This window comes from Heterodontus francisci, chromosome 12 (assembly GCF_036365525.1).
Source record: "Heterodontus francisci isolate sHetFra1 chromosome 12, sHetFra1.hap1, whole genome shotgun sequence".
In the NCBI taxonomy this organism is placed as follows: domain Eukaryota; kingdom Metazoa; phylum Chordata; class Chondrichthyes; order Heterodontiformes; family Heterodontidae; genus Heterodontus; species Heterodontus francisci.
Genome location: NC_090382.1, coordinates 54,390,542 through 54,405,574, shown reverse-complemented (window position 1 = coordinate 54,405,574; position 15,033 = coordinate 54,390,542). Strand labels below are relative to the sequence as shown.

The 15,033-nt window shown below is 42.4% G+C and overlaps 1 protein-coding gene across 9 annotated transcripts in view; it reads left to right on the top strand.

Annotated features, from left to right (window-relative positions):
• Positions 1-15,033, top strand: part of arhgef37 (Rho guanine nucleotide exchange factor (GEF) 37) — a 110,280-nt gene that overhangs the window by 35,471 nt on the left and 59,776 nt on the right. For all 9 annotated transcript variants that reach the window (XM_068043438.1, XM_068043436.1, XM_068043431.1 and 6 more), the window contains one exon: positions 12,180-12,379. In XM_068043438.1, coding sequence (XP_067899539.1) covers positions 12,180-12,379 — 200 coding nt within the window. The remainder of the gene's footprint in view (positions 1-12,179; positions 12,380-15,033) is intronic.

Here is a 15,033-nt window from a genome sequence, read left to right as displayed (position 1 = left end):
AAATTCCGGCCAGTGTGTTTGAATGGAATGGTAAACTGCCTGTGTTTCTATCTTATCCTGCAATGAAGTCAGAGAATGGATTCTCCAAGGCTTTTCCAAGTCCTGCACAGAGAAATGCAAGTTATGCTCCCTCCTTATTTATTTTTGTACCTTGCACAGAATTGTTTGCTATCCATTTACTATCAGTAACTTCAAATCTTAATTACCGTCAACTATATATGTTTCAGATATCCAGTAGTTTTCTATTTAGCAAACCAAAAAGACTACCCTCGTCAGTACATAACACTAATCAAAGGTCGGGATTTTTCCCTTGGCAGACCGGAGCCGACCACTGACTGAAAAGTCGGTGGCGAACCCGCTTCCTCCTGGCCTGGGGATCCGACCCACATTTTGCGATTCCCCGGCCTTTAATTGTTCTGAGGCAAGACTTCCACCCATTTGAGGCAGGAAGTCCCGCCTAATGGAGCTGCTGGCCAATCAATGGGCCATCAGCTCTTAGTCCCAGCATGCCACCGGGAGCGGTGGCCACAGCTGGGACTGCAGCCTAGCATCACGAAGAAGATGTTGAGGAGCCCGGAGGACAAAGGTAGATTTTTGGTGACCCGCCGGGGGTGATCAGTCAGGCCCCAGCGAGGCAAGGTGGCCGATTGGGGGGACGGGTTGTGTGTTGGGTTTTGGAGGTGGTTGGGGCAGCAGGGGTGGCCCTTCGTTGGGCACAGGGTGCCCGATCATAAGGGACCCCTCCTTGCCCAGGCCATCAGAGAGCCACCTGCTTTTGTCAGGTGGCTTCTCTCGCGGCTGGGCCGCCCGGCCAGCCACAGGTAAAGTCCCCGTGGCAGCGTGCAGAGACCATTAAGTGGCCACTTAAGGGCCTTGATTGGCCTCGGGTGGGTGGGCTGTTTTTCTCCGCCGCTGCCCTGCATAAAGTGGCAGCAGAGGCGGGAGCGGGTCGGGAAGGGCTCCCCAAGTCTCCCGCTTCATTTTTCACCCATCCCCCAACCTTCTCACTCTTTGGGGGGGGGACCGTAAAATTCTGGACAAAATCTTAAAGCTTTTACCAGGAATTCGAGACCTCCACAACCAAGAATCTTTGGATGCAAACAGTGAACTGCGTTGAAAAGGTTAAACAGAGCCTCTGTTTAGAGAACAATTGTTCCCTCTTTAGTGATGGATTTTGTTTCTAAAGTTGTTAATTACAGTATGTTCAAAAGGCAATAGAATTTCAGTGCTTCGGCTGATATTAGTAAATAGTGCTTTACACATAACTTTCCTGATTAACTTGCATTAAAAAAAAAATTCTGCAAAAATTGCCATGATAATTGCAGAAGTTAACTGTGATTAACTGATAGGATTAATATTTAACATTAGAACTTAAAAAGAATCCTACAAAATAAATAATGAATCAGTATTTTAATGTTATTAAAAAAAGTTAAAACCCGACTGCCAATTTAAATGGCAAGCGAAGGATAACATGCAAGTCCTGCAGTGATACCACATGTAATTAAGTAGATACAACTAAACAGTGCCTAAATGATGAAGTCACAATTGTTCAGTATTTAGTTTAGTTTAGTTTAGAGATACAGCACTGAAACAGGCCCTTCGGCCCACCGAGTCTGTGCCGACCATCAACCACCCATTTATACTAATCCTACACTAATCCCATATTCCTACCACATCCCCACCTGTCCCTATATTTCCCTACCACCTACCTATACTAGTGGCAATTTATAATGGCCAATTTACCTACCAACCTGCAAGTCTTTTGGCTTGTGGGAGGAAACCAGAGCACCCGGAGAAAACCCACGCAGAAACAGGGAGAACTTGCAAACTCCACACAGGCAGTACCCAGAATTGAACCCGGGTCGCTGGAGCTGTGAGGCTGCGGTGCTAACCACTGCGCCACTGTGCAAAATGCATTATCCCCACACTGAGATTTGTGTTGCATTCTATTTATCTCACAACCAGCCACTGTAACAATTTTTGCTAAAATTTAATGATATTTAGTTGTAAATGTACAAAAAATGTCATAAATAGTGGAGGTCTATTACATTTACATCCTGCATTACAGAGGACTTGTGTAAGATGTTTGTATGTGAACACTTTGATTGAGGTTCTTGTAGTATTAAAATTTTTCAGAGTTTGCAGCTTTTGCTATTAATAAGGTAGTTGTCAACATGTCCAACTTTATTTGGGTGTTTATTTTTGGTATGCTTGTATTTGAGTTCAATTAATTCCGTCTCTTTTTTAATGAGGTGAAAATGAAGCCTGGTCACATGTGCTGCTTTGGACTGTCAGATACAATCTTGTGGAAAGACCTGTCATACTAGCATCATCACACAGTTGTAGTGGCCATAGCCATTAAATTATATGGTAGATTTTCGATTTTCTGGATCTGGACTATTGTGTATGGCCAATACCGCCAGACCTTCTCTGCCTGGCCCTAATTATATCTGCATAGCAAATTCCCTACTAATTTGAATTTGGGTGGTGGGGGGAGGGGGGAGGGTGGTGAATTATCTAGTGCAGGTGAAGCTCTTAAATGCTGAGGCTATCACTTAAAGGATAGAGGGGTGTTCACTGAATGGAGCCACATAAAAAATACCTGCAAGTCTTTGAGTCAGTACACTGTTTAAAAAGACATGGAATTTTTTTGTAATCTTAAAGCTTAAAATAAACAAACAATAGAGAGGCAGTTAGGAGTTTCCAAGCCATGTTTGATCACTAATCTTTTAACCGTTATCTATTGCCTCATCTCATTTTGAGGTTTTTACACTAGATATTTTCTTGGGTTCAGTATCACTGGTTACTCCTGGAAGCAGACCTTGTGTCCCCTACAGTCCAATATCTAGTTAAACAGTAGTATGATCTGGGTATTGTAACAGAAATGCTTCATCAATGCACCAGCTACTGGAAGGGAACTTGTAACCCTTGCAGAGTAAATTATTTGTGGTTTCAAAAGGCATTTTACAAAATCCTCCAGAATTCTGAAAAATGCACTAAAATGTGTAAAATAAAATCCAAATTTTCTGGTCAGGGGAGGGTATGACCTACATCCAGATAGAAAGACTAAATGTGAGCAAGGAGACATCAACATAAATAGGAGGGGAAGAGAGAATGCAAAAGAGTTGAATTTAAACAGAGATGGCAAGAGGAGAAAATGAGAGACAGCTAGAGACAGAGGATAAGAGGGAAACAAAACAATGGAAGGCAAAACACAGAGAGTTAGATACATAGGAGTAGAAATTGGGCCTCATTCTGGCTGTTTGGGCATAAAATGAGTACAACGAGGACCAATTTTGGAGTTCAAAGACCTGCACCCCAAGGATGCTCTACCCCACATGACCGTACTCACTATCGTGCCCCCACCCCCAACTATTGCTGCTCCACCCCTCCTCTCAGGACTTACATTTGTAATTTTTTACTTAAAGTGGTTGATCTGTCAGTGGAGGTGTGACAGGTGCTGGTAGCTTGGCAAAGTAATGTAAATGAGGCTCAAGGCCCAATTTTGGGCCAACTTGGGAACTCCCGGTTCAGGGGCTTGCTGATGGCAGGCCACTGGTTACGCATCCAAAAAAGGGTCATAACCAATTTCTACCCCTAAGAGATAAGCCCCCCACCCCCACTCCGTCTGCTTTTTTGGTTTAGTGATGTTATATAGCTGAGAAATAGTTGGCGAATTGATTATGTTAGTGTTATAGTCCATTTACAGGAGTAAAAGTCCTAAATTGGGGGAAGGCAAATTTTATGAAACTGAGCGGTGATCTGGTGAAAGTGGACTAGATACAGCTCCTTGAAGGAAAATCAGTGGAAAACTAGTGGGAGGCATTCAAAAGCGAGATTCTACAGGCACAGTGTAGGCATGTCCCCACAAAGATAAAAGGTGGTACTGCCAAATCTAGAGTCCCTGGTTATCTAGAAGCTTACAGGGTAAGTTGAAGCAGAAAAAGAAAGCTTAGGATGATCACAAAAAACTTAATACTTTAGAAAGCCTAAAGGAGTATAGAAAGTGCAGGGGTGAAGTAATAAAGGAAATTAGAAAAGCAAGGAGAGGACATGAAATATTATTGGCAGGTAAAATCAAGGAAAACCCAAAGATGTTTTATCAGTACATTAAGAGCAAGAGGATAACTAAGGAAAGGGTAGGGCCTATCAGAGATGTACAAGGGAACTTATGCGTGGATGCAGAAGATGTGGGCAGGGTTCTTAATGAGTTTTCTGTCTCTGTCTTCACAAAGGAGAGGGTTGATGCAGACGTTGCAGTTAAAGAGGAGGAATGTGAAATATTAGATACAATAAGCATAATGAGAGAGGAAGTACTAAAGGGTCTGACATCCTTGAAAGTGGATAAATCACCAGGGCTGGATAGATTGCATCCCAGGTTGTTAAAGGAAGCCAGGGAGGAAATAGCGGATGCGCTGAGGATCATCTTCAAATTCTCACTGGATACGGGCGAGGTGCCAGAGGATTGGAGGTCTGCAAATGTTGTACCATTGTTTAAAGATGGTGCGAGGGATAGGCCAAATAATTATAGGCTGGTTAGTCTGATCTTGGTGGTGGGTAAATTATTAGAATCAATTCTGAGGGACAGGATTAGCTGTCGCTTAGAAAGATACGGATTAATCAGGGATAGTCAAGGAAATGCCATGTCTTACTAACTTGATTGAGTTTTTTGAGGAAGTAACAAGGAGGATTGATGAGGGTAGTGCAGTGGCTGTTGTCTACATGTATTTTAGTAAGGCATTTGACAAGGTCCCGCATGGCAGACTGGTCAGTAAAATGAAAGCCCATGGGTTACCCGGGAATGTGGCACCTTGGATCCAAAATTGGCTCAGTGACAGGAAACAAAGGGTAGTATCCGACAGATGTTTTTGCGAATGGAAAGCGATTTCCAGTGGCATTCCACAGGGCTCAGTGTTGGGTCCCTTGCTGTTTGTGGTATATATTAATGATTTGGACTTAAATGTGGGAGGCATGATTGGGAAATTTGCTGATAACACAAAAATTGGCTGTGTAGTTGATAGTGAAGAGGATAGCTGTAGACTCCAGAAAGATATCAATGGTTTGGTTGAGTGGGCAGAATAGTGGCAAATGGAATTCAATCTAGAGAAGTGTGAGATAATGCACTTGGGAAGGGCAAACAAAGCGAGGGAATATACTATAAACGGAAGGATATTGAGAGGGTTAGAAGAAGTGAGAGACCTTGGAGTGCATATCCACAGGTCCCTGAAGGTGGCAGGACAGGTAGATAGAGTGGTGAAGAAAGCATATGGAATGCCTTTCTTTATTGGCCGAAGTATAGAATACAAAAGCAGGCGTGTGATGCTGGAACTGTATAAAGCCCTGGTTAGGCCACAGCTGGAGTATTGCATACAGTTCTGGTCACCACATTACAGGAAGGACATAATTGCTCTGGAAAGAGTACAGAGGAGATTTATAAGAATGTTGCCAGGGCTTGAAAGTTGCAGCTATGAGGAAAGATTGGATTCACTACGGTTGTTTTCCTTAGAACAGTGGAGGCTGAGGGATGACATAATGGAGGTGTACAAAATTATGAGGGGCCTAGATAGAGTAGACAGGAAGGACCTGTTTCCCCTAGCAGAGAGGTCAATTACCAGGGGGCACAGATTTAAGGTGATTGGTAGAAGGATTAGAGGGGACACGAGGGAAAACCTTTTCACCCAGAGGGTGGTGGGCATCTGGAATTTACTGCCAGGAGGTAAAAACCCTCAACCTATTTAAAAGGTACCTGGATATGCACATGAAGTGCTGTAACCTGCAAAGCTATGGACCAGGTGCTGGAAGGTGGGATTAGATTGGGTGGCTGGTTTTTTCAGCCGGTGCAGACACGATGGTCTTAATGGCCTCCTTCTGTGCCATAATTTTTCTGTGGTTCTAGGAAGGTCATTGGGAGCTCAGTCTGTGATTACCACACATAAGAACATAAGCAATAAAAAATAGGAGCAGGAATAGACTATTTGGTTCCTCGAGCCTGCTCCACCATTCCTTCCTTATTCTTATACTCCAATCCCCTTGCAATAATACCAACATGCCATTTGCCCACCTACATGCTAACTTACATACGAACATGCAAAAATACAAATTAGGAGCAGAAGTAGGCCATTCGGCCCCTCTAGTCATTCAATAAGTTCATTGCTGAACTGCTTGTGTCTCGAATTCCACACTCCCATCTACTCCTGATAACCTCTGATTTCCTTGCCGAACTTTTTGTGTTCCTAGTACGAGTAGACCCAAGTCTCTCTGAACATCAACATTGAAAACTTGCAAGCCTTTTAAAAAATATTCTATTTTTCTTGCTACCAAAGTGAATAATCTCACTCTTCCCCATGTTATACTCCATCTGCCACCTTGTTGCCTACTCACTTAACCTGTCTATATCTCTTTGCAGTCTCTCCATGTCCTCATCTCAGCTTACATTTCCACCTAACTTTGTATGGTCAGCAAACTTAAATACAGTACTCTTGGTCTCTTCATCTAAGTCAGTACTATAAATTATAAATAGCTTAGACCCCAGCACTGATCTTGAGGCACTCTCTTAGTCACAGCCTGCCAACTTGAAAATGCCCCATTTATCCAAAGACCTTGTTAAATGATTCGCCAGCACACTGATCACAGCCCGACTTAAGTGGAGCCCATCCCAACTGAATAGCTCCCCCTTTCCCAAGTGCTGGTGGCAGTGCCCCATGAATCAAAAACCCTTCTTCCCACACCACACTTTGAGACACATATTTAATTCTGCTTGACCCCATGCTGTTTGGCTTGTGCGTCAGGTAACAATTCAGAGATTATTAAATTTAAGGTTCTGCAATTTAATTTGGACCCTAACTCCTCAAACTCTCTCAGCTGAACATCATTCCTAGTTCTGTCTATGTCGTTGGTACCTACATGGACCATGACAACTGGATCCTCCCTCTTCCACTCCAAGTTTGTCTCCAGTGCAAGGAGATGCTTTTAACCCAGGCACTGGGCAGGCAACACCAGCTTTGCAACTCCCGGTCATCGCTGCAGAGAATGGCATCTTTCCCCCTAACTATACTGTCACATTCCTTTTCACTCCCACGGCTTGAATGGGCTACTGCACCATGGTGCTATGGCCATCTTGCAGTCCTTGTTCTCAACCACACAGATAGCAAGTACCTTGTACCTGTTGATCAAAGGCTGAGGCTCCTCCACCACCAGATCTTCGATCCTCATACCTGTCTGACTTGGAGTTACACCCTCCTGTCCCTTGCCATTGATGAACTCTAAAGTTCTACTTAACCTAAGGAGTCTGACAACCTCCAGGAACAAAGTATTCAGATAACTCTACCTCTTTCTGATGCTCTGCAATGCTTGCACCTTGGACTCCAGCTCAACAACTCTGAGTCAAAGCTGCTCAAGCTGCAGACACTTATCGCCGATATGGTTGCCCGGGATTGTAATGTTTTCACAGATTCCCACGTGTTGCAGTTATGGCACACCACCTGCTCTGCCATGTCTGTCTATCCTTATTTATTTATTTGATTACTTACTAGTTACTAATTTATTAAAGTAATAGCAAGTTACAGTCTCCTAGCTTTGAGACAAAAGAAGAACACCCACCAACTGCTGGAGGTAAAACAAAAAGAATAAAAAGCAGCACCTCCTTCCCTCTCTGTACAGAATTCCCACTGGTGTCAAATTCCCAACTTTAGCATTTGGTTTACAAAACACTGGGCAGGATTTTGCCCATGGGCTTTAGGATTCCAATGTCAGGGTCAAATGAGGTCAGAAGCCCAATTGTGTGGGGAACAGTCACCCGTCTGTGATTTCCACTGAACTGGCCAATTAGTGGCCTGAGGGTAGGCTCGCCATCCAATTAAGGACAGCGGGCAGGCTCTCGAAGCTGGAGGGCTAATAGGAGGCCTGACAGCATAGAAGAAGCAGCAGGCTGCCTTTTCAGGTAAGTAAGAGAGAGCATGCTGCCATTTTGAGGTGGCCTCTCTCCAACTTTTCAAAGTTTTATATAAAAAATAGAACCAGCAGCCAGGCCACCATTGTGGAGGGTAACCCCTCCACAGGGCAGCCTGCAGCTGCAGCTGAAGCCAGGCAGCCGAGGAGGGTTTCAGAGACTGCCTGGAGAGCAGGCCCACCCCAGTCTGCGGCTGGGAGGCCGCCTCCAGGCAGCTACACTCTTCTCTGATGCCTCTGGGTGCCTGGAGGCAGATTGGAAAATCTGCCTTTAAGCAGGATTAATTGGTTACCTGCTGCTTGCAGGCACGTAGCTCTGCCGGCACCGGGAAAGTGACCATGTTCAACCCCATCGGGGTCTAAATATTCAGTCCACTCTGTTCCCTAATCACTCTGTGCTTCACACCTTCCTCAGAGAAATGTTACTTTGGATGGAGAGCTGTAGGAAGAACAGCAAGAGTGAAAGCAATCATAGTGAGTTTGATCAAAAGATAAAATGATGTATGGAGGAAAGGAAAAAAACAAGTGGATAGACAGAACAGCCAAGAAGCAAGTAATAGGCTTACAAAGAGAAAGTTGTCACGTAAAGTAGAACTACCAAAAGTTTTAATTTTGATGTGCACAGAACCTGTGTTGTACAGTTGTGATGTAAAATTAAATAGTTTAAACGAGTATTATCAGCAGAACTATTTATAATTAGTTACAATGAGGGATGATTCACATGTTTTTCCTTTGTTCTGTCTATTTCTCTTTTCGATAGTTTTATTTGATCATCACTGATGTTACAGGTGGTAGAAGATACCTCGCATGGCTGTCATTGATTTTTCTTTCATTATACCATGACAGGGAAGCCAATGCTGCTGCTTTTAATGTGGACTTTTTAAAAGCCACAAAAGAAGTCATGTAACATGCTTTATGATTTGCAATATGTATTTTTTAAAAATCCTCTTGCATTTCCAGTTTAATCTCTGTTCTCTCCTGAAGGTCATGCTGAGGTCTGTAGCTCCACGGCCATTCAGCCCTTCGAGCCTGCTCCATCAATCAATAAGATCATGGCTAATCTATCTCAACTCCAACTTCCAGCAGCTATCCCCATAATCCCTTCATTCTGTTCATATCTAAAAATCTTTCGACCTCTATCTTGAATATACTCAAAGATTAAGCAACCACAGCTCTCTGGGTCAGGAGAATTCCAAAGTTTTAGAACCCTTTGAGTGAAGTAATTTCTCATCTCAGTCCTAATTGGCTGACCCCTTATTCTGATACTCTGCTCCCCTACCTCCCCTTGCATTTCTAGAGTCCTCAGCCAAAGAAAACATCTTCCTAGCATCTACCCTGTCAAGACCCTTAAGGATTTATATGTTTCAATTAGATTACCTCTCATTCTTCTGAACTCAAGAGAATATAGCCCTAGGTAAGGAGACCATTCCCTTCAAGGTAAGTATATCCTTCCTTAGGTAAGGAGACCAAAACAGTACACAGTAATCCAGATGTGGTCTCACCAAGGCCCTATATAATTGTGGTAAGACTTTGTTATTCTTATGCTGTAATCCATTGTAATACAGGCTAACATATCATTTGTCTTCCTATTGATTGCTGTACCTGCATGTTAACTTTGTGATTCATGTACAAGGACACCCAGTCTCCAACCATTTAAAACATATTCTGCTTTTCTATTTTTCCTACCAATGTGGGTAACTTCCCATTTCCCACATTATATTCCATCTGTCACGTTCTTGCCTACTCACTTAACCAGTTTTTATCTCTTTGTATCCGTCTCACAGCTTACTTTCCCACCTAACTTTGTATCGTCAGCAAATTTAGATACATGACACTTGGTTCTTTCATCTAAGTCATTGATATAGATTGTAAATTGCTGAGGCACATGCAGTGAGCCTTGTGCTACCCCACTAGTTACAGCCTGCTAACCCGAAAATGATCCGTTTATTACTACTTTCTGTTTTCTGTCTGTTCACAAATACCCAGTCCATGCTTATAGATTACTTCAATCCCATGAGCCCTAATTTAGTAATTTAGTCTTGTGCAGTACTTTGTTCAGATGGCCATTCTTCATATTGGAGTTTGGACATTGAGCTTTAACAGGCTACTTAAACATAGGGAGTATCAAAATTATCCTAGTCATATCCTCATCTACTGCCTGCAAATGTTCTGTTTCTAACAAGGGCAGCCACCAGGAGTAGGAGCCCTGGCTGATTATCCTTTCCTTAACCCAGGAGTGCTGAGAGAAATTCTCGCATTCCAACTGCTACATTAGCGGAGGTCAGTGGTGGTGAAATTTGACTTTGATAGCAGCACAAAACAGTTGATAGCAAATCTGCAGCCTGTTTTAAACTACGCTGATTTTCTTTTGGGCAGGGTGTAAAACGGGCTGCAATTCACTATTGCCCACCTTGGACTACCATCAAAGTCAAATTTCACCTGCTGTGAGTTAATGTAGCAGTTAGAATGCTATAATCTGTCTCAGCAATTGCCCTAGAATCAAACTTTCCGATCTGCATAACATCACAAAGTACATTTTACCCACTAAGCCATTAGGAGAACTCTGCTTTTCCATATTTATAACAAATGCATCTGAATCAGGCACCATTCTCATTTGCAAAAATAAATGAGGTAATATCATAGCAGTTAGATCTTTATAACCCTGTTTGTTCTATGGCTGCTGTCAAGAATAGGTACGGTTGTAAAACTTGTTGAACCAGTTGACTGAGTTCCAGATGTAGGTGACTGATGATTGTTCTCTCTTGCATCATCAATGTGTGCAACAATCATCTTTACCAGTCACAATTACTAACAGTACAATTTATTGCCAATGAAGTCAAGTCTCCAATTGTGGAGTTCACAGGACTGATGAGGTGGAGCACAGGAAATACATTTCCCTACTAAAGGCTGCCTTCTATCCTGCCTGTCTGTTGCTGCATGGCCCATTAGGTCAGGACACACCAATTTTATTTCAGACCTACATCACATTTAAGGAGGTATCATTAGTGATACTACATAAAAAAATTCAAATTACTAAATGAAACAGTATTCTTTTGCCGTCTAGATCACAGGGTTTTTTAAACCATACTAAGATTAAATGAACCTTTAAATTATGATCTTTTAATCTTCTTTAAAAGTGTAATAATCCTTCATTTGAATATGACTCATGAGCTGAATAATTGCCCTGACATCACTTGCACTGTATCTTCAGAGCCCTTCTGTCTTGACTCACTCTTTAATTAGCTTGTGGTGGGATGGAAGAGGATTAAAGGAGGTTTTGTTTCTTCTTGTATCATTGGAATCTGTCATCCACAATTCCTGTCAATGTCACTATTTTTATTCCCAAGATGTCACAAAGTGAACATTATAAAAGTAGAAAATAATATGGCAAGGATGGAATGAAACATCCAATGAGAAAAGTGTCTCAAAATACAGTCTCATCTCACTAAAGTACCTTCTGGTATGGTGACCAAGGAATATTCAGAGATGTTAGTGTGCAGGCTGTAATTTTCTATACATTATTTTTATGTGAAGATGTTCTGAGATTGTTTTAGTTGTCCTCCTAGGTGAATCAATACGCTTTGCTTAAATTCTGTAAAGTGCTTTGCGGTGTCCTGAGGTCATGAATAATGCTACAGAAATCCAAGGCCTTTTCTTTGAGTTACTGACTGCCAAGCAAACTTTGAATGCTTCAGTACTATTAGGAAGCACTGTGTGCTAACACAGCCTCTGTGATAAATTTTATGTTTTAAGTGCTTAAATATATATATATATATACATATATACACAAGTGTAGAGGTCTTGCTCCAGGCCATAACAATAATAGCTGTGGGGACCAAGGGATCAGAGTATTTAGAAGTACTGGAGATAAGTTAGTTTTCTTTGCAGCCAGAACTCTATCAGTAGTACAACTCAAAAAAAGCAAGATAAATCAAGTATAGTTTTTCAAATTTACTATTGGTTTGACTCATTGCATTGAATCCTATTGGATCGTTACAGCCTAAGCAGTTCAAAGTAAATACTGTGCTTCATACTGTGACCACCCTCAAAATATGAATAGGTTTTTTCAATGCAACATGCATATGGTTTCATTTGAGAGGTTATCTTTCATAAATTCTTAAGAGATATCAGAAGGGTCCGAGCAAGAAACAGCACTTTATAAATGGATGTGACATGGAAGTATTACAAAAGAAAGACCTGATGCAAAAATTATTTTCTGACTTTTTTTATAGGGCTGACACAGGTGCCATTACATTGACCTTCTACTTAGTTATGCCAGTCCAGAGGATTGGTAAATATCCACTAATTTTAAAAACTATACTGGAAAATACACCACAGTGTGATGAAGGTTACACTGCACTAGAGAAAGCTACAGTGGCAATGCAAGAAGCAAATCATAATATCAATGAATACAAGAGACTAAAGGAAGTGGGTAAGAACAATCCTTTCTTCTTTCGCCAAGTTTATTTCTCCTCTGAAAGCTGCCATATCTCCATTCACTTTCATTATGGGTAGAGCAAAGGTCTACACAGATCATCTCATTTCTACCGTTGTCTGTGATGTTTGTTTTCAGTCAATAGGAGATATTATTTCTCTGCCAAATTTCTTCACTCCACTTCCTTTCTTTAAAATTTTGCCTCCTTGTTGGTGTCCAGCTCTACAAGCACATGTCACACTCCAGCATCTCATCCAGGCTAATGTGTGAGAATTGACAGTGAGTGGAATGTCGGGAAACTATTTGACCTTGGTGGAGTATTGTAACTGATTGTGATGTTGTCTTCACTCACTATGCACACATATACATTTCACTGTTGTTACGACTGAGGCAGGAGTAATGCACTGTCAATTCAGTCCCATTACTTCACAGGTCACAGCATATTATTAAAGTTTCTCACCTACTGGAAATTAGCCAAATTAAACACTTTATTAACCCCCAGAATAAAACGCACCAAACAACAATAAATTAACTATTTATTCATAAACTAAATGTTAAACAATACTGAGATAAATTTATGTCTGAAAAGACTTTATAACTTCTTATTTCTCCTAACCCTCAAGCACACACACATACATTCAAAAACCAACGATTAACTGCTTTTTAAAATGATGTTTAAAATTAGAGCTGTTTCTTAGGAATAATAAAACAACTGGGTTGTAAGTCCTGGTTGGTTACTTTCCTGGGATCAGTAAGGCATCCCAGAGTCGAGTAGTCAGATGCAACACAAAGTCTCCAGGCGATTTGATGAACAGTCTATAATGGATAGGTGTTCACGGCACTTCGGCCGCAGTAGGCATTACACAGATCTTTGAACAAGGAGTATAACAACAGGTCTATTTAGATTTTGAATTAGCAGTCTATCAGTAGAAACTTTACTGCATTTCTGGAACTCCCAGAAACACAAAAGACAACAGAAAATCACTCCTGAGGCAGAGACATCTTAGAGACAGGAGTAAAAAGGAATTTGCTACCTCCAATAATGCAAAGATTCCTTTCCAAGGGTCTTTTCCTCTTTAGGTGAAACGCAGCCTGAAGGCCAATATAGCTTTTTCTGCTGTGAGACAGACACACACATTCCTCCTTCAAGGAGAGCACACTTCGCTGGTCTGCCAGATCAAATCAGTTCTAGCCAGTCTTTCACACAGTCAAACTGATACAATATGGCATGAGATCACATCTCTCTTGCTGTTGCTTAGGAACAGGCTTATAGTTCACATACACTGTTCACAGAGAATATTAAAACTTCTCAGTCTTAAAGGCACACAGAGCCCCCCTTAGTTTTTAAACAGAAAAAAAACACTTCATGACACTGTACAGCAATCTGAGTGAGAATCATAAAGGATCTTCCCCTCTCTAATCCAGAAACACTTAGTCCAATTCAGTTATCAATATCAGGTGGGGATCAGATAACTCTGTACAGACCAGGGATTGAACTTACGCCATCTGTGTAGCTCAGCAACTCACCAGCTAAACTGGTGGGCTGCTGAAGGAACTCAGTAAAAGCATTTTTGTTTTGGGGTGAAACTAATAGATGTATTTGATTTTTACCCCACTGACTAACTGTGCAGCACAAATCCAACAGTTGACCTAAAGAAAAGCAGAGCAAATATCACTGATAACAGTGTTCAAGGGCTGAATTGTATTCTGGTGGTGGGCCAAAAGATGGTGGGAGACGCCGCCTTGGCCTCCTGCCTGCCCTACCTCCAAGAACTGTCAACCAATCAGAGGGCTGACATCTCTGCAGTACCAGCAACGCCACTCTGAGAAGTGGTCACTGCTGATACTGCAGGAGGCTCTGCAGTACCAAAGACAGGAAAAGACCTTGGGACAGGCGAGTGGCATTGGGGTCACCAAGGCCATTCAGACAGGCTCTGGCGATGGGTGTTTGGTGAGGGTGGGTGGGGTCTTCTTGGGGGGGGGCAGCAATCACTACCAGGGGGTCTTCTGGGGGCCCTGGATTGCCCCCAAAGGAGGCCCCCCTCCCCCGCTGGTCCCACGAGGAGGCCGCCAGGTTTTACCTCGCCAGGCCCCTGCATCCTTCATTAAATTGGCCACTCAAGGGCCTCAACTGGCCTGGGACGAAAGGCTGTCCTTGATCTTTCCTGCCTTGAGACTAAATTGGAAGGTGTCGGGAAGGCGATGGGCATTCCACTGCCCCCCCCCCCCCACCGCCCCCCACCACGGCTGCCTTCCCTTGCAATTTTATGGGGGCCCTACAGCTCCATTCCCGTCCCTAGGGACCCATAAAATTCAGCCCCAAGTCTCTGAGAGGCTGAATGTTATCGATAAAATAAATTGCATTGCCTTTTACTTTTGTCAGAAGAAGACACTGCTCATTTCACATTGTGCCCCACATCGCATGCCTATCATTTGTTTAACAAAGTTAATCACAAAAAGTTAGGTAGATCTGAATATTAAATAGACCTGACACTTGAAAATGCAGCTAATCTATTGTGCTACTATGCACTGTATTAGATTTACTGGCCTGTCAAGTACTTCCTTGGACTAGAAACTGTTGGACAACTTTGGAATATGGAGGGAGGAGAGGCTTAATGGGCAGTGATGTTATCAGCTGAATGGAAAATGGT